The sequence below is a fragment of the Hippopotamus amphibius genome, chromosome 6 (assembly GCF_030028045.1).
Source record: "Hippopotamus amphibius kiboko isolate mHipAmp2 chromosome 6, mHipAmp2.hap2, whole genome shotgun sequence".
Taxonomy (NCBI): domain Eukaryota; kingdom Metazoa; phylum Chordata; class Mammalia; order Artiodactyla; family Hippopotamidae; genus Hippopotamus; species Hippopotamus amphibius.
This window is the reverse complement of record NC_080191.1, coordinates 62275838-62303116: the sequence shown is the minus strand read 5'-3', so window position 1 is coordinate 62303116 and position 27279 is coordinate 62275838. Positions and strand designations below refer to the sequence as shown.

The following is a 27279-nucleotide window of genomic DNA, read 5'->3' as shown; positions in this document are numbered from 1 at the left end:
ATGCCGACAGTGGACGACATCCTAGAGCACATAGGGGAATTCAACTTTTTCCAGAAACAAACGTTTTTCTTCCTCGCTCTGCTCTCTGCCGCCTTTACCCCCATCTATGTGGGCATCGTCTTCCTGGGCTTCACCCCCGACCACCGCTGCCAGAGCCCCGGGGTGGCCGAGCTGAGCCGGCGATGCGGCTGGAGCCTGGCCGAGGAGCTCAACTACACGGTGCCGGGCCCGGGGCCCGAGGGCCAGGCCTTCCCCCGCCAGTGCTGCCGCTACGAGGTGGACTGGAACCAGAGCGCCCTCGGCTGCGTCGATCCTCTGGCCGGCCTGGCCGCCAACAGCAGCCCCCTGCCTCTGGGCCCCTGTCAGCACGGCTGGGTGTACGACACGCCCGGCTCCTCCATCGTGACCGAGGTAGGTGATCATAGGACTTAGAAGAGATGGAGAAAGCTAATAGTGCAGATTTTCTTAAAGAAGAGCTCAGGGAGGCCCAGATGTGCTCTTTGGACTCAAAGTATCTTATAAAATCCTAGTTTCCAACAAAAACATACAGCCTCATTTGTCTGAAATGTGAGAAGGTGAGTTTAAACTTCAAATTCTGACAGTAATGATTCTAGCGTGTGCAAGTCTCAGAAGTAAGAAACAAGCAAAAGCATATCAGAATTCCTAGCAATAATGCCAGGAAAGGGGAAATTGTCAAACCTCCTCTTTTTCTGGAAGCCCTACCTTCCCTTCCACTCTGCCATCTTACAGATGGACACCTGACAGCTCATGGACTCACCTGAATGGTGCCTTACTGTGATACAATGTACTTTTCTCTCCATGGCTAATTTTTCTCTTTAATTAGCTCAAAGTGTCCATATCAAACCATATGGGGTTGGAGCTTATGCTGTAGTACTATTACTTTATTAAAAACTGCACTTAGCATTAACATCTAATCATGAAGCCTCTTTTCAATAGAGAAAAAAATGGAGACTTGCTTTCTCAAAAAAAAAATGTTTATTAGAGTTGATTTACAATGTTATATTAGTTTCAGGTGCACAGCAAAGTGAATCAGTTATACATGTACCATATATCCACTCTTTTTTAGATTCTTTCCCCATATAGGCCATGACAGAGTATGGAGTACAGTTCCCTGGGCTATACAGTAGGTTCTCATTAGTTATCTATTTTATATACAGTAGTGAGACTTGCTTTTGTCGGAGGCAAAGCAAAATGGGTGGATGAAGTTATTCTGCAAATACAAAGAAAGCCAGGTGCCTGGCTTATCTTAAAAGGACCGCTTGGATGATATGAAGATATTCTGCACGAAGAGGCGTTTAGGTAGAAGAGCCTTTTTTAAGGATCTAAAGTGGTCTGACAGTTACATGGAATGTGGAGGATTACAGATTTAACACCATACAACTTTAAGAGGCTTTACAGCATAGCTCATCTCACTTGTTCATACAGAGATAAGGAGACTGAGGCCCAGAGCAGAGAAAAATTTTGCCCAAGGCCACAGAGTGAGAAAGTTAGTTCTGAGCCCAAGAAACCAGATTTCCTGACCTCCAGGCCAGCACCTGTGCCTCCTTCAACACTGCCTCTATTCCAAATGAGAGCAAAGGTAACAGCCTTTAGCAAGATGCTAATTTCCTAATTTGAACAGCCCAACTTCCTTTGGGCAACCCTAGTATGTGTCCACACACCTATTTAATAAAATTACAGAGGAATGGTTTGTGCGTAGGTAATTACCCAATTTCAGCTCATTTAGCCAAATTAACTTTAGCCTGACGCCATACTGCCAGATGGAATGCTAAACAGACAGTGGGACAAATTTTCAGGTTGTGTAAAGAAAATTAATATAAGCAAGAAAAAAGTTGGTTTCCCGCCATCTAGCCACATCAGTGCAATGCAAGGAATACCTCCTGAGTTCCCTGGCTGAGTTGTGTCTAACAGGATTTTGTTTTCTTTCCCTTCTGACTTGGGACACCCCTGGCCCCTCACAGTTTAACCTGGTGTGTGCCAACTCCTGGTTGCTGGACCTGTTTCAGTCGGCCGTGAATGTGGGATTTTTTATCGGTTCTTTGGGTATCGGCTACCTAGCAGACAGGTAGGTGTGGCACGAAAGTGGTAGAATTTAAACAGTCCAAGGAGAGCCCTTGAATTCACCTACCCCTGCTTGAATACCACCCCTTCCCAGAGCACACAGACCATACTTTCTGGGATTGTCGTGACAGTCTTAGATTTCTTTTGCACCTTCGATTAGCATGACCGATGTCTATATTTTCTAATTCTCTGGGGCCATAGAGGGATGTTTCAACATTGGGCAGCAGTATTTCCTTATGGGCTATCCAGAAGCTTAGGGTTAGAAGGGAGAGTGATAGATGGTTTGCTCCCTTTTGTAATCCTGATTCTTTCTTTGGCCTCATGCCATTTGCTTGGTCATGCGCCTTCAGGACCTCTGAGCTCTGTCCCATCCTCTGTGCCGGCTCATGTATTGGAACCAGGTAGACTCTCCCTATTGTACTTCCCTGAGCCTATGGGGTTGCAGGATTCCTGAGTTGGGGTCCTAGAGCCAGATGTAATGATATGCGTGGAACCTACAATATAGTTTGGTGAAAAGGACACTGGCAGAGGTAAATATCCACTTCCATAATGTCATGTCCCTGGAGAAAGATGAAGAGAGACCTCTCCTCGTGGAACCTATAGCAGGTCATCCTCTCACGCGGGTCTGTGTCTTCAGGAGCTGGTTTTCAGTGACTTGTACTAATCCAGCTATCCCTATATCTTTTATGTAGCCATCATTTTGTAATCCCAGATTCACTGTGCTGAAAATTCTTTATAACATGCATCTTTACTCTGTTGATGACATTATTAGACATTATTAAGTGTGCCCAAAAGGGAAAGGAATGGGAAAATTGGTTTTACACTTGATTAGCTCCTTAGGTAATTTGGCCATCAGTGCTACTTAGTTAATATTCCTAATATTGACTGTTTATTGAGTATTTTCCACATGCCAGGAACTGTGTGCAACATTTTGGACAGTATCATCCTCTTTAGTCATTAGTTGCCTAGTGAGATGGTGCTGCATAATGATATAATAAATATACAATCTTTTATAATTTATTATAAACTATAACTATATGTATTTAATTTTGAAATAAATAGTAAAGTAAATACACTTTATGTTTATTTCCTTCCCCAACTATAACTCTGATACAGATACAACTGAAACCTGAGAGCTTAATATTAAATACAGATAGAATGTTTTCCCTGGTGATACTACGGTCTGGATTAAAACTTGCAAATGTGTTAAAGATTAATAAGGAGGGCTGAATCCATCACACCCTCAGGGGCCTCTGAATTTTCACAGCGGGGCCCCCTATGGCAGCAGGAGGGAGGGAAGGTGACAGTGGAGATGCTGGGTCCCCAGGCAACCCCATGCATCACACCACTTCTGTAACTGTTCTGCCTCCCTTCAAAGGCTCCTCCTGGGATGCTGTGTGGCAAAGAGGCTTGTGAGGTGCAGAGGAAGGTCATTTGCTTTTACTTATTGCCACAGAACTGAGGACAGTGGTTTGGAGATGACCCCTCAAGTTAGAAGAGGCACCCTGACTTGAGCGGTCCAGAGTCCGCCCTGCTCCCCGTTCTCCCCCGTCTGGTCCTGGGCCCCCAGTTCCTTCTCCTGTCCCTCCCCCACTGGAAGGAGCAGATTCTAACACTCAACTCGCCAGCACGGCAGTGAGCGAATAGGTGACTGAGCTTCACAGCTGGTTACATAAATGGCTTAATTATTCCCATCCCACTTACAGAGTAGGAGACCAGTTATAATTCTCTCTGGAGAGTGCATTCCTGACTTATAATCCCCAGTCAATTATCCACCTTCTTATATGACCTCATTATTTTGTTCCTATTGTTGAAATCTCCCGTGTAAAGTTGATTACTCATTATTCTTCCCCCCAAAGCTGCGTACATTCCTCTATTTCTTTTTTTTAAACTGTCTGAAGCCTGGTTGGTTGTCTTCTGCTTGTGTACACAGGTGAGGGTGTATCGTAAGACAACCACCATAAGGGTCCAAAAAGTGTACTTTATCTTTTGCACAGGTAATGCCTATCTCTGAAAAGTTGTCATGTTTTGTACAATGGGGCAAGAATCTCATGGAAACCCATCAGATGCTTCAGATTAAACCAACACTAAATAAAATAGATTGTCTGCTATGAGGAATTCTAAAAATACAACCTAACAGCTGGTGAGGGTGTCTTTTACAAGGAAGCCAGGAGCACATTGCGAACAGGGTATAATAAGAATACTGAGTCTTAGAGCAAGTCAACTTTCTGAGGGTCACCTTTGCAAATAGAAGGAGGGAGGTAGGGGTGATAAATGCTAGAGAATTTGAAAAGAAACCTTTTGTAGGATGTCTAATTTGTTTCATCATTCAAAACTTCTAAACAATGATTTTGAGAGGACTTCCCTGGTGGCTAAGTGGTTAAGAATCTGCCTGCCAATGCAGAGGACATGGGTTGGAGCCCTAGTCCAGGAAGATCCCACATGCCGGGGAGCAATTACGCCCATACACCACAACTACTAAGCCTACGTGCCGCAACTACTGAAATCTGCATGCCTAGAGCCCATGCTCCACAAAAAGAGAAGCTACCACAGTGAGAAGCCTGTGCATCGCAACGAAGAGTAGCCCCAACTCGCTGCAACTAGAGAAAGCACATGTTCAGCAACGAAGACCCAACGCAGCCAAAAAAAAAAATAAAAGAATGATTTTGAGAATCACCTGACACCAAAAAAGTAATCTCTCACCAGTTCAGGGTTTTTTATTCTAAAGATCAGTAATTTAATGTCAGGCTTGTAAATGTTTAACAACTGACTCTCTGAAGGAAAAAGCCCTGATCAAGTCTCCCACAGTGGTTCATTTCAGGCTACCAAAATGAGGTCACTGGACACAGAGTTGGCTAGAAATATGTACCATTCTATGGTATTTCCACCATACAAGTACAACAGACAGATGTAAAGAACCTCATGAGCATAGATAATGGTCAAACACAGCAAAATAATTAGCAAGAGATAAGTTGTGCATATTTGTTACTATTGTTTTTTTGTTTGTTTGTTTTGTTTTGTTTTTCCCAGGACATGGTGAGTTTTATTTTGTCTTGTCTGGATAGAGGTTTGATTTGCTCTTGAATGTCCCAGGGTGGAGAGAGACTAGGAAAAAGCACAGGATGCAGAGGTCTGTTGGGTGTCATCTCCCTCATTTTCATCTTCAGCAGCAGCAGCGAGAGCAGCACTCTTGCTCGCAGAACTGAACTTAGAGGCTGGGTTTTCTTCAGCTTTCTTTGACTCAGGTGCAGATCTGGAGTCTTGATCCTTTTTGCCGTCTTTCCTATCTGACTCCTTCCAGTGGTCTTTGTTCCCTCCATCTCCTGGACCACGGCTGGAGTTTCCGCTTTGGCCTTTTGGGGCACTCACCCCATCTACTTTATTTTCATCTGCTCTGAGTTTCGAATGGTGAATTTTCCCTCTCATCAGCGGGATTTTGATCGCTTATCAAAATTTTGATCACAGCGGGATTTTGTCCGTCTGTAGGAGCGTGATCATGGTGCTTTGTGGTTTGCCTGAGTCAACTTCGGAAGTTGAAGAATTATCACTTCAGCACATAGTTATAAATTCTTTGAGAGTAAAGGAAGAGGTTCAGGAAGAAAGGCTAAAACATTGTGTTGATGTGACTTTGGAAGGCTGTGGTTAAAATCCAGGGGGTAGGGACTTCCTAGGTGGCACAGTGGTTAAGAATCCACTTGCAATGCAGGGGACACGGGTTCGATCCCTGCTGCAGGAAGATCCCACATGCCATGGAGCAGCTAAGCCCGTGCACCACAGTTATTGAGCCTGTGCTCCAGAGCCCGTGAGCCACAACTATTGAGCCCACATGCCACAACAACTTAAGCCCACGCGCCTAGAACCCGTGATCCACAACAAGAGAAGCCACACAAAGAGAAGCCTGCACAGATGTACAACGAAGAGTAGCCCCCGCTCACTGCAGCTAAAGAAAGCCTATGCTCAGCAACGAAGACCCAACACAGCCAATAAATAAATAAATTAATTAATTAATTTTAAAAAAAGTCCAGGGGTATATGTTTATAGTGGGGAACCATTGACTGGGAATTTTAAAATGATGTGGTCAAAACAGAGTTTTAAGAAGTTTAGCAGTTTACATTAATTACTAATGAGACTGCTTGATCTTTAAATTTCAGATTTAAAGCATTAATAATCCCAAGTAATTATTAACAATGTTGTGGATTCTTTTCAAATCATCAGTTAATATTGAAATGGTCATTAGGACAGAGTTGCCTAAAAAAAAAAGAGCAGCAATTTAAAAATGTCCAGCCACACCGCATGCGTGCTGCTAACAACGCGGCAGCACCAGTGACATTCAGTCTGAAGTGGATAAACAAAGATTAAACAAAATATCCCTCTCTATGAAGAATTTTTAAAATATCCACTAACAGCCGAGTAGGGCGTCTTTTAGAACAAAACCAGGAGGACATGATGAGATGGGAAAAGAAGAAACTGAACGTCAAGTCAGCTTTCTGAGAGTCAGCTTTCTGAGAGCCAGCTTCGCAAAGGGAGGGAGAGAGGAAGGGAGGAGGACTGGGTGTCAAGCTCTTTACACGTAATATCGCACATAATCCCCTGGTCAGCTGGGTCAGATAGATCTTCTCCAGATGAAGAAACTGAGAGAGGTCGCATAACTGGCTTGATATCCCAATCAGTGGTAAGGCCAAGGTTAAACCCAGGTTCCCATGTTTCACTCTACTCTGTGTCCTGAGACACTCTCCAGGTCCCTAAACTGATGAAACCCAAGTCCCTCAAATGAAATGTGTGGGAGCAATCCTGCTAGGGCACTCCACGGGAAAGGCCTATGGGATGGCAACATGTAAGGGAGGACAGCGCCACACAAAAGACCATTTCCATGGAGACACATGGATACCACAAAGTCCAAAGGCAGTGTTGAAAATGGATGGGGAAATACGTTGAACACTGAACTTTGTTTTTTCTAAAGCAAAAGCTCTTGGGTGGGCAGCTGGTTGAGACTGTTGGTGCAAAGGCCCGGCTCATGTGATGATGGAAGACCTAGGCCGGCCCCTGGGGCATTCAGCACTGGGTAGCCTGGAGAATCATCCCCTCCCTGAGTACCCTCCACAGTGTGGGGCTGAGAGGTGCTCCAGCCTGGGGTGAACAGGGCTTATTGGGCTTCAAGTTTATATGCGGTGCCCTGACGCAAAGTCCTGACAGAACTGACCTAAAGTCAGGGATTCTCTTGGTGGGTGTCAGTCTGTACCTCCTGAATTTCCGTAATTCAGGGTTGACCACTTTAGTTTAGAATTCCGTAACTTACGTGGATTTTCTACAACCTTCACAAATCTAATCGAATTCTACTCTGTCGCTTCGTTTTCTCGTTTCAGGTTTGGCCGTAAGCTCTGCCTCCTGATTACCATCCTCATAAATGCTTCGTCTGGAGTTCTCATGGCCGTTTCCCCAAACTATACATGGATGTTAATTTTTCGCTTGATCCAAGGACTGGTCAGCAAGGCAGGCTGGTTGATAGGCTACATCCTGAGTAAGAATGCTTGCGACGGCAGCTGTGGGAACAAAGGGACATTGCTGGCAAAATATAGTCAGTCAGGTAGGGGTAGCTGCAGAGGAAAATGGATGCAGCTTCAAGACAACGTTGAAAGAGTTTTTCTTTTCTGTATCCAAAGAATTTCTAAAATCTTTTCAGTAAATTCTGCATTCCTCCTAGAAATAAAACAATGAAGCAGGAATGAGGGTAAACATCGTGCCATCCAAATTCTTACAGAACTCTTCAGGAATTTTTGTTTTCTGTATCCTGGAGTGTTACATAGAGAGGAAATCTAGCCTACTAGGCTCTACAGAGAGAAAATTCAATGATGAGAAATATGATAGATTTATAAGGGACTTTATTACTTTGAGCACATCCATTCTAGCAAACCACAGTTATCCTCGATTTATATGCAAGGAAACCGAGGCTATGCGTCCTGTGGTCAATCTCAGCTCCTCAGCAAGCCATTTATTTGTGGCACCAGGAATATCATTTACATCCTACTTATTAGGAGCCAGGATTATGCTTAAGCTCCATGGATTATAGGAGAACATTTGAATTATAACAGCAGAGCATCTTTAAAATAATATTAAGGAGAATTACCACCATAATTAAATCTTGGGATTTCACTCCATCATTGCTTTCCCTTAGGCTACATTCAGATAGCATCCACACAAAAGGAAGTGGACACTGAAGTAAAATAATATTAATAAATCTCTAATTTCGCACAAGAGAGCTAGAATATGTGTGTTTAAAATTTGACCCGGTAAAGTTAGTTTGGGGGATTCTGTGAAATGAAGTGGAGATGGTGCCTAATACCCGTAGGGGCCTGTTATGGCTGTCATCTGATCTATGTCTGGACAACAAAGGGATTAATGTAGCCAGTTATTTGATGAGAAATTTGGTGTCTAGAACACACGACACGTAGAAATATGTAGAATTTGAATTTGAATTTCAGCCTTCTCCCATTAATTTCCTCTCCAGTCACTCTGGACATCCTTAAGATGCACCTGCCATTTGCCCTCTTTCTACTTGCCGCCCCGAGACCTCATCCGTGACCCTGACCACTTTGAAAGACAGACGTTTCTAATTATTAAGCATGTACATAATTTTATTTAACTCTCTCTTTAAAATACTTTTGGATAATTCACAGTAATTTATAGAAATAATTTTAGAGTGCATTTCAATTTGGTTTACAAATAGTTTGTCTTTAACACAATTCCCAAATGTTTAAAGCAAAACTTTGTGGTTCATGGAATATCTGGAAGCTCAGTTCTAGAATGTCTGAGATATAAAAATGACTATTTCCTAAGTCCACGGACCACAGACTTCATACATCTGTGGTGACGTAGTCATGGTGTGGGATAAGGATGATTACTGTACCATGTGCAGTGTTATGCCCACAAACAAGCTCTTGGAAAATAAAAAGCCTGATTCATAGTGTTTTCCAATTTCTAAGTTGTAAATACTCCCACCATGACTGATTTTTAAGATACCAATGGGTTAAAAACCAGCTTGCAAAATTCCCGAAAATTTAAAAATCAGTTCTCGCGAGCCAGTTCTAGCCAACTCCAGTCAGCCTGGAACCCCACTGCTAGGTTTCCAAGCCATTTACACACAGTAACAGGATTGTCAAGAAAATCTTTAACACTTATAAGAGGACAAGTTATATTGAACTATTCATTTATGTGAAAATCATCTATGCTCTAAATTCAATGTTTACCCCATGTAACATGGGGTTATAAGATTTTACATTAACACAACAACAATAATCATAACAAAATAAGTCCCAAAGAACATTTAGAAGTTTTCAGGGAGCTGTATGGGAAATTCTGGAAACTGGACTACTTTTTTGAGGTTGGCATTCTAGTTTCCCCACAGTTGGACAGCCAGCTCACTGTTGTACTGACTTAACCATTTGGGTTCTCCCTGCAGTTACAGAATTTGTCGGGCTGAGCTACCGGAGAACAGTGGGGATTTTTTACCAAATGTCCTTCACGATTGGGCTCCTGGTGCTTGCTGGGGTGGCCTACGCGCTTCCGCACTGGAGGTGGCTGCAGTTCACGGTGACTCTGCCCAACTTTTGTTTCTTGCTCTATTACTGGTAAGTGCATGTGGAACCGAAAGGAAATGAATGGAAATATTTTATTTAGCTAGAAAGGCTATCTTCCCTAATGCACACCATCCTTCCAACCTAAGATTTCCTTCACGCTTCTGTTTCACAGGAAACCCAGGTCCATGTTTCAGGGATAAAAATCACAAGCTTCAACCTGTCTTCCCTTCTGGAAATCAGATGTTCTTTCACTTTGAACTTAAGAGTTTTATGATTTGAATGTCACATTTTCACATTATTTTTGTGGTGTTTAAAGTAGCTTCGAGTGGCCGTGGTACCCTTTGAAGAGATTGACAATATTACTGTTCCTAGAGAACAGGAATAGCGAAGGGGAAGTATGGCATTTTTGTCACCACATCCCGTATCCAGGTCCAAAGCAGACATCCCCAGTCAATCACAGCAGTCTTTATCCTAGATGAGGGCAACATGGCACCGCAGACAGACCATACCAATCAATCAGAGTTACCAGGGCAAGTGAAATATGTTTGTCATCCCTGCCCAAGGAAACATGGAAAACTGTAGAAACAGCAGAAACTCTCAGAAACTCCTGATGCAAGATTACCTGAGATAAAGCAAGAGGGATGCTGGATCATCAACCAAACCTCTCTCCTATGAAAAAAGCCACTTATTTAGTTCCTGGACGTATCTACCTGTTCTTCCCATAGCTGTCTTGTCTAAGAATTAAACATCTCAACCCTTCCCAGGAAGCCTGTTTCTCTTCCAAAAGCCATTAAAACTCCGAGAGTGGTCCTTAGCTCCATCCCTGTATCCTTTCTACCCCCTTTTTATATATCTCTGAATCCACTCCTTTTTTCCCTATTCTCATTAGGAATCCATTATTTCTTGCCTGGATTGCTGGAACGGACTCCTAACTGGTGTCTTTGGCATCAGGTTTCCCATCCTGTAATCCATGCTTCACGCCACACTGTAAAAATCCAGGTCCACGCCGTTACTCTCCTGCTTAAATATCTTTCAGTAGTTTGAGTCCCCTCAGAATAAAGACCTAATGCTTTAGCGTGACAGAAAAGGCCCACCTATTATCCAAGTTCTGACCACCTCTGAAGCACTTCTTGCTACTTTCACTCAATAGAGTCAAATTTAATTTTCATGCAATTCTACGAGCTCCACGATGGGACTGCATTTTCAAAAGCTTGCTCAAGATGAAGAGTAGAAAATGGGTGTTTGGGGTGTTTTGTTTTCTTTAGATAAATATCCAGAAGTGGAATTTCTGGATCATATAGTATTTCTATTTCTATTTTTTTTTAAGGAAATGCCATATGGTTTTCCATAGTGGCCATGCCCATTTACATTCCCACCAATAGTTCACCAGGATTCCCTTTCCTTCACATCCTCACCAACACTTGTTATTTCTTGTCTTTTTGATAACAGCCATTTTGACAGGTGTGCAGTGATATCTTATTGTAGTTTTGATTTGCTCTTGCATGGTGATTACTGATGTTGAGCATCTTTTCATGTATTTGTTGGCCATCTGTATGTCTTCTTTGGAAAAATGTCTGTTCAGATACTCTGCATTTTTAAATGGAATTGCTTGCTTTTCTGCTATTGGATTGCACGAGGTCTTTATGTATTTTGGATATTAACCCCTTATCAGATACATGATTTGCAAATGTACCCTCCCATTCAGCAGGCTGCCTTTTCATTTTGTTGATGGTTTCTTCTGCTGTGCAGGACCCCACCCCCACCCCGCACACTTTTATTTCCTTTAAGATCCACCCAAACCTCGCCGTGTAAGATCCCTCACAGAAATCTGCTTATGAGCCCTGGTTGCGGGGGGGAGGGGGGAGCCTTCAGTAGGATCTTCCCCTCCACTTAACAGCACTGATCACACTTTTTTCTGTGCCCTAGGTGTGTACCTGAGTCTCCTAGGTGGCTGATCTCCCAGAACAAAAGTGCTAAAGCCATGAAAATCATTAAGCACATCGCAAAGAAAAACGGAAAATCTCTGCCTGCCTCTCTTCAGGTGAGCCAGCGGCTGAAGTGTCAAATCAGAGAACAGTGAAAAGGAAGATTTGGGAAAACTGTACATTGTCTCAATGGGGAGCGGCAGAAGGGGCCCAGCCGCCATATGCAACAGGATATTTCTGTTGTACTAAGATTTGAGGTTCCCAGTAGAATAATTTAAGCAGATGGAAAACACAAGACTAAAGGAAGCCAAAAGTCTTTTAAAAGTCAAATGAGGGGCTTCTATCTTGTTTACCTCTTGACTATGTTGGCCCTCATGTCCTGGTACCTGATGTCTTGTTTGCTTTTGTGTCCGTCAGCATCTTTGGGGAGGGAGGTCTTCTCCAGAGGGAAGAGTCTTCAAACACAATTCATTAGAATTTTTTAAATGTTGGATAGAAATTATCCCAAAATATTTTAAGCAACCCCCATCTTCTTGAACAGAACAAATTACTGACATGTCCATCTTCTCTGCATTTAGCATTTTGCCTTTAGCAGACCTCATCATCTTTAATTTAAGCCTTTACATCTGACAAGGCCTGGAAAAGAGAATATCAAGCTTATTAGGAATGTATATTGAAACAAGAGTAAGTCATTTCTGATGGGGATGTAAGATGGGTGACCTGAAGAATCTGAGAGGGACATGACATTTAGAATGAGAATTTGAGGGCTCAGAGGCCTTTTTTCTTCACTTCCTCTCTGGGTGGTTGGAATACGTATTTTTTTCCCACAGACGACAGGCATAGCACTGATTCTTAGGTTCAGGTCCTCTCAGAAACTGGCCAGGGAATAAAGCACACGTGGGTCATTGTCTCGCCCAAGGTCAGAGTTCACATGCGGGTGGTAAGTCTGGTCATTGCTGGCCTTCTGGAGGCTTCTTCCCCTCATTTCCTGGGTCCTTCATCCTCCGTCGCTCATTGCTTCAGGAAGGAGGCCGAGTGGAGTGGTTCTCACAAGGGTCCTGCTTCTTGGACCCTGGAGATGGAATGGCTCCTCCGCCACTTACTGTGTCCTTCTAGAGCGGGCTTCTCAGTTCTGTGCACAGGATCACCTGGGGACCTGGTGACCATGCAGATTTGGGTTCCAGTTGGCTGTGCTAGGGCCGGAGATCTTGCATCCTAACCAGCTCCAGGCAATTCCGTTGTTGGTCTGAATGCCAAGGTCCCAGAGCGCAGCCTTCTGACCGTTGGGCCACACACAGGTCTGGGTGTGCAGAGAGGGTGTGCCAATGCCCTCAGCCCTCAGGACTGCTGGGCTGGGCCTTGATGTCACCCCACTGGGCTTTACCAACAGTATTCCTTTATGCATGTGCTTGAGTTACCTCGTGTCTCTATAGCCCAGAGCTTCCTTTTCTGTGTGTGAAATGGGGTGAAAAACATAGACCTAACTTATAGGGTAGTTGTAGCAATTAAACAAGTTAATATATGTGAAGGGCTTAGCTAGTCCTGGGCACATTAAAATCACTCAGCACATGTAAGACATTATGTTCCCTGGATGACCCTGGGGGAGCCATCATGAAATATGCAAAGCCATTCCTATTTTTTCTATTCTTAGAGCCTCAGACCTGATGAGGAAGTTGAAGAGAAGTTGAATCCTTCATTTCTTGATTTGGTCAGAACCCCTCAGATAAGGAAACACACTTTGATCTTGATGTACAACTGGTAAGGATTATTCACTTCAAAATCCCTGCAAATTCTTTTAATCTCAAGCATCCACATAAAGGGAGGGACCAAGAGTATCTTCGAAACGTAGCCTGGGTCCAGTTAGCAGCAACGGTGGATTGCAAGTGGGCTCACTTACAGGAGGTTTTCCTGAAATCATTTCTCACAGACAGATGCTGAAATCAGCTTACAGTCCTAATGCATAGATCACGACATCCTCAACCTTGACTTTACCCTAAGAATCACCTGGGAGACGATAAAATACCAAGGTCAGACCCCTCCCTGACAAGGATACGAATTTGATTGGTTGAGGGAACGGTCCCAGAACTAATACTTTCAAAATCCTCCAGGTGATTCTAGTATATAGCCAAATGGAGAACTATTGGTATAGATTAATTTTTTTCTTAATTTAAGTATAACTGGTTGACAATATCGTGTTTGTTTTAGGTGTACTGCGTGGTGATCCAGTTAGGCATATGCGTATGTCAACACACGTGTATGTGTATGCTCTTCTTCAGATTCTCTTCCCTCACAGGTTGTTACAAAGTATTGCACATAGCTCCCTGTGCTGTATGGTAGGTCCTTGTGGTATAGATGAATTGCTGATAAGTGTAGATCTTTCCTAATTGCACGAGGCCTTTTCTTTTTCTTTTCTACCTGAAGAAAATAAATAAGTAAATAACTTGCCTGAACAAGAATAAACCCCAGGGAGGATCCAGTGGATCCACGATGCGGTAACAAGTCTGACCGTCCACACTGCCTGCAGGCCTCCCCGGAGCTCTGCGCCGTGGGCTCCACGCCAGCCTCCTTTGATGCTTCCCTTCACCGGGCGGCGTTGCTGAGCTGACTCCCACCAGCCGAAGGAAGCATCACAGTTGCTGACAAAAGCAAAGCTCATCAAGGATCAGCTTAGCAAGCTTCACCATGTTGCGTGTCAAATACAGGGGCGTTTGACCTCATTATCCTTTCTTTTTCTGAATAATTGTGATTCTTTCTGATCACCCTCATGTTTTCCCTGACAGACGATGAACACTTTCAGTCAACAAAACTAGAAACATCATCAACGTGTTATTTGTATCATGTCAGAAGATAAATTATCAAAAGGGGCTATACCCATTCGGGAATTTGGTCTCCTGGGTTCCTAATATTTGGATTAAGTAGTCAATCCTTGTGATTTTGACAGCATTAGGAGACCTCAAAGAGAAAAATAATGAGCAACCACTAATAACTTGATACAATTTACTCAATGAATCCCTCTAGTGAGACATCTCTTCTTGCCTTTCAATTTGGCCAGGGAATGTTAGCCTAATTCTTCCCCTTTTCAGGTTCTGGGGTCACAGCCAGCCCCTGCAGTGGGCCAGTTGGTGTGAAAGTAATGGGAAGGAGGGAAAAGGAAAAATAAGATGACCAAGAAAGGTGACCTATGATCAACCTTTCGGTGACTTGCTCCTGGTGCTTGGCTTGACCTGACCTCTCCTCTTTGCTCAGGTTCACGAGCTCTGTTCTCTACCAGGGCCTCATCATGCACATGGGCCTCGCCGGGAGCAACATCTACCTGGACTTCTTCTACTCTGCGCTGGTCGAATTCCCAGCCGCCTTCATCATCATCCTCACCATTGACCGCATAGGTCGCCGTTATCCGTGGGCTGCGTCAAATATGGTGGCAGGGGCAGCCTGTCTAGCCTCGGTTTTTATCCCTGAGGGTAAGTGTCAGGCCACGCTGAGGTCTTGTCTTCCAAGGCCCTGAGAAGAGGGTTTATCACAGCCCTTTGATAGGAAGACACTGTAATTTAACATCCAAGTCGTTTTGGAAAGAACAAAGGAAATCTCTGGGACCGTCCTGGGTGAACCCATGTGGCAACTCTGCCTATAAGAACAGTGGCACCCAGTGGTTGCCTGATGTAACATAATCACACCCAGGAGAAGGTAGGAGGACCCATACCACAGGCCATCGAGCTGGCCCAGAGCAGGGAGAATGCTATTTCTTTTGGGTGACATCTATAGACTACAGTTGGCGCAACTTTGGAAGCTGGTATAATTCTGTTGTCATTAATGACTGGGTGCTAAAGTGAAGAGAGTATTGGAATTGTGTCTGAGGCTACAACAAACAGACATGGGGAATTTTGCTGAGTTGTCTTGTGTCCACAGAAGAACCGATTGTGCATTCTTGTCCCATTCTGGAGGGTGCACTTTCTCCTTGCAAACCCCTCTGGAGCATCATTTGGAGACCAGAGAGCATGCTCAGCATGTGTCAGCCGTGTGTTTTTCCCCTCAGATCTACACTGGCTAAAAGTTACAGTCGCATGCTTGGGTAGAATGGGGATTACAATGGCCTATGAGATGGTTTGCCTGGTCAATGCGGAACTGTACCCCACATTCATCAGGTGAGCACATTTCCCGCAGCATGAAGAGGGCAGTTGGAGCATTTGTTTACTGGTGAGAATGACCACAGGTGCCAGCAAAGGACAGCTTACTTTTTTAAAAATTTATTTTATTGGAGTATAGTTGATTTACAATATTGTGTTAATTTCTACTGTACAGCAAAGTGATTCAGTTATATGTATATACATATATACATTCTTTTTCATATTCTTTTCCATTATGATTTATCACAAGATATTGAATCTAGTTCCCTGTGCTACACAGTAGGACCTTGTTGTTTATCCATTCTCTATATACTGGTTTGCATCTGCTAACCCCAAACTCCCAACCCAACCCTCTCCTGCCCCCACCCCATCCCCCTTGGCAACCACAAGTCTGTTCTCTATGTCTGTGAGTCTGTTTCTGTTTTGTAGATAAGTTCATTTGTGCCATATTTTAGAGTCCACGTATAAGTGATATCATATGGTATTAGTCTTTCTCTTTCTGACTGACTTATTTAGTATGATAATCTCTAGGAAGGACACCTTATTTTCAAAACACAGGGTAAGAGAGGATGAGACTATTTCAAGGCAGTAGGCATGTCACACCTCACACTTACAGCCTGGTGTAAAACACAGAAACTGTGCAGTGAGGACAGAAGCTACTGAATTCCAGATAGGAAGAACAGCCCGCACGGGACCGTGGAGCAGAGCAGGGGAGACGGTGATGAAAGTAAAAAGCAAAAATTGCCCCCCGCCCCCAGTTAAAAATCTTCAAGAAAGTTAATATAAAATAAGCACAGCAGAACATGACTGGAATTATGTACCATGTATCATGTATGTGCACTGACAATGATATGGACACTTCCAGTTTGCACACATTTTAATGATTTGGGGAGGTATTTATTTGGGGGGATGGAGTGGGAGATAACTACTGTCCCATGAGAAGTAAAAGTTCATCAGTGTCCTGCGTTTCAGGAACCTTGGGGTCCTCGTCTGCTCCTCCATGTGTGACATTGGGGGCATCATCACACCATTCCTGGTCTACCGGCTCACCAACATCTGGCACGAGCTCCCACTGGTGGCTTTTGGTAAGAAATCCTCAGAAATATCTTTGACTCAAAACATGTTTTTTAGGGGCCTCCATGTTTCTACCTCAAAACTAGGGCTATGCTTGCAAGTAGCTACTAAATATGACTAGTAATTTGTACCAGCAGTAGTGTAGCAATACTACTATTGCTAATAACATTAGCAGCTGCTAACACTCAAGTCTGGGAGCCCACGAGGACTCATGCCCATAGAGGTGCAGAGTCAAGGGAGAGTGAGGTGGAGGTTCCCCTGAGGAAGATCCTTCTCTCCTCACTGATTTCTACCTCTTTGTCCAAGAGCTCATTGTTTCTGCCTCCTGTTTGCCCAGATGTGGAAAAATACAAATGCTTTTACTTCATTACTTCAAAGAAAGGTGGTTAAAATTTTTCAAAGGGCAGTTTCAAAACCCAGGGGAAACAGAGACCAAGATCAAGGAAATGCATTAGTGTAACAGGAACATCTGTGTCATGTGTTGGACACCCTGGTCCTCAGATGCCTTGGCAAGCAGGTTTAAGGAGCATATGCACAGTACTTCCTTGTGACCCTGAAGGATGAGCCCACTCCTCCCTGACCAGCCCGCATGAGAGAAGGAGAGGGACAAACTTAATTATTAGCATGTGCTGAACGCAAAGTCTGCAGACCATGAAAGCGGCTGGGAGTCTGGGAGATTCCATTCACTCAGCATCCACGGCCTTTTCCCACAACGGTACAGCGAGGGGCAAATCCTCTCCTGTGCCTCCACGCAGACACGGCTCCAAGTCCACCCATCTTCTCAACATGAGCCCCACGTTATCAATGCACCTGTTTCAGTCCTCTTTCAGACTCATTCTGAGTCTTTCTTTTAATTTGACAGAAATGTAACACTTTTCCCCATGGGCATACAAGACTCAATCTGGGAGAAGCAAGGGAAAGACTAGCTCAGATGCACAGCAGGGGGACAGCAAATGGCTTTCCTCCTAATGCCACATGTTGTCACGCACAAGCATCTCTGCTCATTCCTTTTCTCAAGAGATTTGTGAGGGGGAGATTTTCCACTGCTGTAGATCTGCCAACAAAAGCTCCCAACCGTTGATAGAACTCACTCTCGAAAGAGACCCAATGAATGTCTCCACGTTCCAACTTAACAACAAGATGGCCCAGGTTGATAGGACACGAGCTCTTTATCCTGAGATGACCAGCGTGCCGGGCCCTACTGGGAGGCACGTGTCCCAGATTCCTTCCTCCCCCAGCACTGGCCGAGGGACCTGACCCTGGAGCCCCGTTTTCATCTTGGGGAAGCGCCCTCACAAGCTCTGGGTCCTTCCTTCCACACCAATCTTGGCCACTCCCTTAGATGGGCAGTGAGAGATCCATGGGTCATTGGGATATTTCTGGGTAGAAAATAGATACTTCATTAGTATCTATTTTGTTTCTCTTACTACCTTTCGACAAAAAAATGCAAAGTCCAGGCCCAGAGGAACCCCCAACCAGACGCAGACCCTCCCTCGGGCCTTGCCCTTCCATTGAAGGATAAAGGATTTTCATTACATTTCAACATTTGAAATAGAGTCAAAGACAATTCTCAATTTTATTTTTGCTGGTAGTTTCCTTCTCTCACCAGCCTTTAATAGCTAGCAGGAAGCAAAACTAAGTTTTACACTTTTTCTTTCTCTTTTCACACAATAATGGTGTGCAAATCGTGCTCTACAAATAGCCAGAAATGGTCACATAGAAGCCTGAAAACCAACAAATTCTGGTTGAAAGAACACTGGAAAAGTTGATGAGGAATATCCTAGTTAATTAGGCCTATTTTTGCAAATATAAAATACTAAGTGGATGATAATTTGCTTCACCTAAACAAATTCTTCACAATCCGCTCATTTCAGAGAATCTAAGCCAGCTGAATATGTTTCTTGTTTGCATGAGTTACAACCAAGTGAATCTTAAGAGGTTTGGCAAGATCGTGAGAGGTTAGCTATTCCGTTCATGCCATGTGCCAGGCACTTTTCTAAGTGCTTCACAAATATGAATTCATTTCAGCCTCATAACAAGCCTTTGAGGTGGTTCTATCACCCCACTTTCTGTAGGGGCATCTGGAACACCAGGGGGGTCACAGGACTTCTCAGGGCTCTAAGACCAGGACTCAGGGTGTCAGGACTGGAGCCAGGTGTCCAGAACTATAGCCGGTGCCCTGAACCCCTGCACGCTGGTGGCCTATATTTCTGCCAGTTTTAAGGGCACAAAAAATGGAGTCCAGCACACATTTTTGAAACCCCCAAACTAGTGAAGAACCCACATCTTACCTCCTGCGTTCTGTGATAGAAAAACATGTAAAGATGTGAGCTTAAATCCTAAAATCTTAATGGGAATTTAGAGAAACACAACATCTGCAAAAAATTACAGCTGGAGACAAAGGAAAAAGGGAATAAGAGAAATTTATCCAATACCTGAATCAGAACTGAAAGGCCTAGCTATCTGAAAAAAGAATATATATATACACATATACATATATACACATATACATATATATATCTGAATCACTTTGCTGTACACATGAAACTAACATAACATTGTAGATCAACTATACTTCAATTAAAAAAATAAAAATAAAAAGCAAAAATAAAGAAAGAAAAATCAAATAAAAGGCCTGGCTATACTATTTAATGCAGTTACAAAGTAATACGTGATTCGTTACTTTTATTTGCTGGTAATGATCTAAGTTTCTGACTCATTTTCATTACTAAGTGCTTTATGTTGGCAGGGCTATAGTCTTTCTTTTCTTAGCGTTGGTTTTTTTTTCAGAGTTATTTTCTAACTCCAACGTATCTTAATATCGTGGCAAAGTCCTCTAGCCTAGAATAACCTTGACTCAAAATGTTAGGTATTTCATTTCCCTATAAGGAATTGTAATCCAGCGAAGTTTGGAGTGGGCAAAGTATTTATGATGGGGAATAGGGCAGTCTGAGATAGCAAAGGAGTCTGTAAGTAAAGGAAATCAGCAAAAAAAATTTTTTTTTAAGAAATAAGGAGAGCTTTAATTATAGAGGCAGCATAGTTCAGTTCTGAGTGTGACTTGCATGTTTGGTTTTCAGCTGTGGTTGGCCTGATTGCTGGAGGACTAGTGTTGTTGCTCCCAGAGACCAAAGGGAAGACTCTGCCTGAGACCATTGAAGAAGCTGAAAACATGCAGAGGTAGGAAGCTGGGATTCCTAAACAAACTATTCAACACAGGTTTTGGGAAGACTCTGTAGCCAGTGGTAAAGAAAGATGAGGTTGAATCTATACCTCACACCATACACTGAGATCAATTCAAATGAAATTAGAGACTAAAATGTACCAAAAGGGAAACACTAAAAGAATGAAGATACTATAGGAGAATATCTTTAGCCTTTCATAGTGAAGAAGGTCTTTAAAATTTGACCAAAAATATACAGGACCCCTTAAAAAAAAGTTTGCCGTCAAAAACATTTAAAATTCTATGTTGAAAAACTACCATAAGCTTAAAAAAAATAGCAAACTTAGAAAAAATACTTACTCCTCCATAAAGGGCTAATTTTCCCAATATATAAAGAGATCTAACAAATCTGTAAGAGCAACCACTCAATAGAAAAAATGGGCAAAGGACTTGAACAGATAATTTAGTGAAAGAAAGAAAAAAATTTCCAAAATATATTAAAATATGCCGACTCTCCTTCATATGAAGAAAAGTGCAAAATCACACCTCACTAATATCTGCTAGGATTGGTAAAGATCAGACTGCTTGGTAACACACAGGTAATCTTGAACAATGCAGGGGCCAACACCCTATGTGGTCAAAATCCACATATAACTTTCAACTCCCCCAAAACTTAACTGCTAATAGCCTGCTGTTGACCAGGAGCTTATGGATAACATAAAGAGTTGATTAACACATATTTTGTATATTATATGTATTATATACTGTATTCTTACAATAAAGTAAGCTAGAGAAAATAAAATATTATGAAGAAAATCAAAAGGAAGAGAAAATACATTTACAATACTGTATTGTATTTATCAATATTGTAAGTTTATGTTGTCTGTTTATAAGACAATGTCACTATCTACATTAACATTATCTTATATGATACAAAACACTGTAGATGTTATATGTATTACTAACTAGACATCAAAAATGAAAAGATAATGTAAAAAAGTCTGTATTTACTAACAGATATAATGATTCACACATTAATAATGAAGAAGCAGCAATATGATTGTTTTATGGTCACCTAGTGTAATTGATAATTCAATTGCTTCATGGCAGCCTAGCCTATACGCTAATGAATGAATTAATATAAAATGTTTATACAATACAGTATTACAGTCATATTCATAATATAGTATTGGAAACATTGTTACTTTTTCTAAAAAACAACCTACCTGTGATGATAGGCTGATATGCAGTTTCTCCAACACAAGCCAGAAAGTCGTATTGTCCGATAATGTAATTCTTTGGAAGCAAAATTATAAAACAGCAAGAAAATGAATACATTAATTTTATATTAAATATCACTCACCTTATGCCTATGTAAGGATAGACTAATGTCTACATATACTTTATGCATACATAACACAACTTTTTCTTAATTTTTTCAATATTTCTAAGCTACATGGTTCGTTTGAGAGTTTTTCAAATTGTCACAAAACACCAAAAAATTTTCCAATATATTTATTGAAAGTGGATCGTGTAAGTGGACCCATGTAGCTCAAGCTCGTGTTGTTCAAGGGTCAGCTGTACTGTGTTGAGAAATGATGTGGGGAAACAGGCAGTATCCTACATCAGCAGTAGGACTACAGATTTAAAACCTCTATGATGGGCAATGTGACAATAGTGTCAGAATTACAAATGTGCGTATCCTTTTACCTAGCAATTCCACACTTCTAGGAATTTACATGCACGAAAGGGCATACGTACAGGATTATTCATTAAAGCAATTTTTATGTAACAAAAAGTTGGGAACAACATAAATTGGGAGACCAGTTAGATAAATTATGGTATGTCATTCAATAAAATACTCCATGGTCATTAAAAGGAATGAGGCAGCTTGACATATGCTAATAAGGAAATTCTCTAAGTGTATTATTAATGAAAAAAAAGCAAAACATAAAAAAGTATAGAGCCTATCATTTGTGTACAAAAAGCAAAAAGCATGTATTAAATATTTATACTATTTACCTATGTCTCTGGAAGAAGATGCATAAAGTTGATTGTCTATGTAATTGGGTCGCTATAAGTGGGAGGGAGACTTTTCAGTGCATTCCTTTTTGTACTTCCTGAATACATATGAATCTATTTTAAAAATAACCTTAAAACTGAAATAAAGAGAAGCATGTATGACACATTCCCCATAAATTTCTTTATGTGACATGCTTAGATATTACGGTTTATTTTATCCATATTCCATTTTCGGCCCATTGGCGCCACAAACTGAACTGAATTGTACCCATGTTACAAACCCTTCACATTTTGCATATTCAGTACTTGGGAAAGGTCACGGCAGAAGAATCACAGTGGTCTGAGGCTTTGAATTCAGCCAGAGGTCACACACTGGCAGCCTACAGGACACCAGGGTCTCAAGAGCTTTGCTTGGCCCGCATATTTTTAAAGTGGGAAATTCCATATAAACTGAATTTCCAGGATCTGTTTTTTAAAAACCAGAAGATTGAGTAACACCGAGCAGGCATTTCCTCTTGTTGACAATTCACAGGAGCTGAGCGGTGACGGTTCAGCTCTTTGAAGGACATGCCCGGTGGAGCTGGCCACAGACTCGCATTCCCTACGTCCTGTGCCTAAGACAGTTCTGTTTTCCAAGTGTAAACACTTGAGTTTGAGATCCTTGACCTTGATCAACCAGCCCCCATAGACCCTATCTCAATGCAGCTTACCATGCACAAGTGCCTCCCCTTGAGGACAGAGATTCTACCCCATTTACAGTCATGTCCCTAGAGCTAAGCACAGAACTCGGCATACACAGAGCAAGTTGTCACCAAATATTTGTGGAGTAAATGCAGAGCTCCTTCTACAGCATCCCTAAGTGACGTTCCCCCAGACTTTTCTCAGCCAGCTCCAGTGTCAGGAAGGCAGTAACATGTGATGGCGAGGAATAGGCCAGGTCTGATGCTGAAACCCTGTCTCTGTGCACTGACACCAAATTGAATCTCGAAGAAAGAGTTTGGAGTGAAGTAGAAAAGAATAGCTTTACTACAGGTGCCAAGCAAGGAGTCCAAGGCAGCTAGTGCTTAAAAGACCCGAACTCCCCGAAGGCTTTCAGGGAAAGGTTTATAAAGACAGGGTGAGGGAGGGGGTTGTGGGGGGGTGTGACCAGCTCTTGGACATTCTTTTGATTGGTTGGTGGTGAGGTAATCGGGAGTCAGCATCATCAACCTTCTGGTTCCAGCCCGTCTGGGGTCTACGTGCTTGTGGGCAGCATGCAGTTAACGTCTTCCTCCTGCTGGGGGTTTCAGTATCTGCAAAACAGCTCGAAGGACATGGCTCAGAATATTATCTGTAGTCCTTGAGGAGGAACTAAAGGTCCTTGACTTTGTTTAATGGCTAAACTATTATTATCTTGTCTTGCTTGACTGTTTTCCTTTCTGCATTCTCTCACTTCTCTGATTATTCTTTCACTAAAGTTTTTCTACAGACAAAAGGCAGGTGGAGGACATGGGAGGAGGTCTATTCTGGGAAGGCCACATAGGGTCCTGCTTGGTTACAGATACTCACACTTCCTATCATGTGGCCTTAACTCCTCTAGGCCTCAATTTTTCATCTGTGAATGGGGACAACAGTTCCTACTCACTGGATTTTTGTAATGATTAAATGAGATGATGCATGGAAAGTGCCTGGAGCTTAGTAAGTGCCCAGTAACCACCAGGATTATTCATGGAAGTTTTCACAGCTGTCCTATAAAACAGGAAAATATGTACCCTGATGATTTATTGGAAATCAAAATTTTAAATATATGCTGAAAGGTTTTGAGATAGGGAAGTGCAGCCCAATGATACACACATGCGCCCATACTTGAAGAATTTTTCATTTTCATCGGGCTGGTTCAAAGTAGGCTAAAGAGATATTTTAAAAGATTATCCATGTTGTTAGTTTATATTCTTGCTAATTATGTGATCTACAAATACTTCGGTGAAGATTTGTACTTTTCTACTTTCGGTAGGTATCGTATAACCCAGTTCACCTTTCAAAGGTAGAAAACAGGTCTGTAAGGCTCAGGACATTGCAGAAGGAGGGTGTGAGAACATGGGGGACTGAGGCAGAGCTGGGCAGAGGCTCCCCCGCAGAGAAAGAGGAGGAGGGGCAGCTGGCGGGAGGCAGAGGAGGCGGCGGGGGAGGGGGGGGCCCAGTCCCTGCAGGCCGCAGGTGACACCTGGGGTCAGGCAGGCTCCTCGCTCAGGAGAGGCGACCGAGGCAGAGCACTGCAGACACTGAGCAGGAGCCAGTGAAAACGGGGAGGGCAGGAGCCCCACCACCACCAAGTCATTTGGTCCCTACGCCCATCCTAGGTACAAAGAGAGCTTTCTAACTTACTGACATACACTTTATTTCACTCCTGAGGCCTGTTTCCTTTTCTGTAAAATTGGGTCACAATAGCTAACATATCCTAAGAGCTTTCACCTCGAGTTTTGCAAGCCCTTATCACTTTATTTAATCCTTGCAACAACCCTATGCAATAGGCAGTATTAACCCCATTCGACAACAGGAAAAAAAAATGGGCAGGAGAGATTTGCCCAAAGTCAGTAAGTGAAAAAGCCACGGTTCTCGTCCTGGCAGGCCGAGGCCAGAGCTCATGGACGTGCCTCCCCTCAGGGGCGGGCTTCACAAGTGGGATGAGGCACGCGAGGTGCCCCGTGCGGGGCTGTGACCGGGTACCAGCCAGTGCGGCTGCGGCTGCCGTCGTCCTGTTGTTGTTGCCGCTGTGGCTGCTGTTGTTGCTGCTGTGGCTGCCGTTGCTTTGCTGCTGTGGCTGTCGCTGCTGTGGTTGACATGGAGACCCTGGGAGCTCAGCGGATGAGCTTGGGCCCCTGTGTCTGGAGTCTGAGAGGACTCCAGCACCACCCGGGGACGCGGGTGAGCTGCTCCTCTCCCCGTCTCAGATGGATCCGGAGACGGAGGAAGTCTCAGCCCCTCCAGGTGGGGGGGATGCTGCGAGGAGCTGAGGGCCCCGGGAGCAGCCCCACACCAGATTTCAGTACGATCAACAGAAACATGTCAAGAGGGCGTGGCTGGGGGGCAGAAAAATGAAGAGAGCCGCATGTCTGCGGTGAGTATCAGCAACCTCCTGGTGTTCCTAAAGACAAGATGACTCAGAAAAGTTGCAATTTGAACACGTTTTTGAATTGATTTTTTACTTATTTCCTTTGACTGAAAAGTAAGCTTTGGTAAAAATGATTTCTCAAGTTCTGTTTGCAGAACTGATGACAACCGTGTCTATATTTTACAGTTATGATTTTTAACTGATAGAAAATTAAAGCTAGGCATTTACCATGTTCTCTATCACAAGAGGGGTGAGACTCCTTAAATAAGGGATGTAGGCCAGTCCCACTCCTAGGAGAGAGTTGAGGGATGACCCCACCCACATCAGCTATTCACCACACTCTGTCCATTTTCTTTTTGAGCCTCACCTCTAGGAACACTCTGCAAGACTGATCCTGGACGAAGCTTATACTCATTTGTTCCTCCATTTATCTATTATCCACTTTATTTTGGTTTTCAGCTCCATATAACGTCTTTCTCCCCTCTCCATTTTTATTTTATTATTGCAGGCCAAGAAAAAACAAAGAAAAGATGACTTACCTCCAAGTCAAGAAATTAGACACTCCACTAAATTAAGAAGAGAGAGCTGCTCCGGTTTGTGTTGATTAAACAAGGCCACTCTCATCACAAAGCCCACACAACTCAACCTTGCTTCTCTTTGAACACTATTAACCTTGATCAATAACCGAATGGAGTTTGTTGTACTGCTGTATAAAATCTGCCTATGGGACAAGGTCCTGCAATCTTCCCTTGCTTCAACACTTTCAATGACTTCATCTTACACCTAGGTGCCTTACGAGGGAATGGCAGTACTCCTCTGGACCAGACATTTCCAAGGTAGATTCTAGAATGTCTCAAGGGGAGAAGTAAAAAGTTTATCTAGGAGAGAGAGAGTTTACACATGAAAAAGAATGTCGAGATTTTGTAATTTATATCAGCAGAAATCTGGCAGAGAGTTTAGGCATGAATTGTGATGATAGTAGGCCCAGAAGGATGAAACATAGTAACGGGTCAGGTGAAATTTATTGGTATGAGTGCTCTAAACCAAGACTCTAGATTTAATGTGCTGGCCAGAGCATCTAGCATTAGCGCCAGCAGTTAGCAGACCAACAACATGAGAAAAGATATAAAAGAGTATTTCCATAATTTGAAATAAGGAAACCTTCTTAGGCAAGAACAGAATCCAAGAGACAGAGAGGGAATGATTGATTGATCAATGTGTCTACACAAAACAAGGCTAAATTAAATGAGGCTAGCTGTGTACCACACACCAGAAAAGTAGATTTAATGGATGGGTGACAGATTTGGGAAAATATTTGCCACATATAAATATAAATATAAAATATTCAAAGGAATAATAGCCAAAAGAAATAAAGAGCTACTAAAAATCAATAAAGAAAAGACAATCCTTTAGACAGACCATTAGGAAAAAATCATGGTCCAAGAATACGAAGTTATTTATAGAGGCAGCATTAAAAAATGGTGAAGTTATATTTAAAAAGATGTGCATCCTCACTGTTAGTCAGGGAAATACGAACAATGAAATATTTTTCACTCAGATTAATTAATAAAATTAATAAAACAATAAAATGGAAAATATCAAGTATGGATGAGGATATGAGGAAACTGTCATGCATTGCTGGCAGGACTGTTGATTAGTACCTTCGTTAGGAAAGCAATTTGGCAATGTCCATCGATTAGAAAGACACATTTCTGTGACCCAATAGTTTCACCCCTAGGTATCTGTCTTTGAGAAACACAAATGTGAACACAGATGTATCTCAGAGGTATTCATTGCGTCATTTGTTGATGACAGCAGAGATTGGAAATAACCAAAGTCCTTAAATATGAGGAATGCTTAAACAAACTATGGTATATCCACTCATCAGTTAAAAAGGAATGAAAACGACGTGTAGCTACTCCATAGAATGACCTCCACAAGGAAGGGCAAAGGTGAGTTTTGGAATAATAATGTAGAAATGACAGGATGTACATCTAACTAATGAGCTGGGGGAGGAGGAATGGGACTGGGCAGTGCACAAGGAAGGACTGTAGATTTTTCTGTAATTCTCGCATTTTAATGTTTTCATGTTCATGTCCATGTCCATGGCATGTTCGTGCTATTTTTAAAAATAAATGATTAACTCTGGAAAATAGTTCGGCAGTTTCTTAAAAAACTAAACATGCACTTACAATATCACCCAGCAACTGCATTCCTGGGCATT

At 42.7% G+C, this 27279-nt stretch overlaps 1 protein-coding gene across 1 annotated transcript; it reads left to right on the top strand.

Annotated features, from left to right (window-relative positions):
* Positions 1-27279, top strand: SLC22A2 (solute carrier family 22 member 2). The gene is made up of 11 exons (XM_057739355.1): positions 1-411; positions 1983-2086; positions 7446-7600; positions 9539-9707; positions 11583-11697; positions 13233-13339; positions 14828-15042; positions 15615-15723; positions 16678-16790; positions 19860-19959; positions 25564-27279. The coding sequence occupies exons 1-11, from the start codon at positions 1-3 to the stop codon at positions 25628-25630; spliced, it is 1665 nt and encodes a 554-aa protein (XP_057595338.1). The 3' UTR covers positions 25631-27279.

Coding starts and splice junctions, on each gene's coding strand:
- SLC22A2 (XM_057739355.1), top strand. CDS start 1: ATGCCGACAGTGGACGACATCCTAGAGCACATAGGGGAATTCAACTTT. Junction 9,708..11,582: donor TGTTTCTTGCTCTATTACTG/GTAAGTGCATGT, acceptor TCTGTGCCCTAG/GTGTGTACCTGAGTCTCCTA. Junction 15,724..16,677: donor CTGTACCCCACATTCATCAG/GTGAGCACATTT, acceptor CCTGCGTTTCAG/GAACCTTGGGGTCCTCGTCT.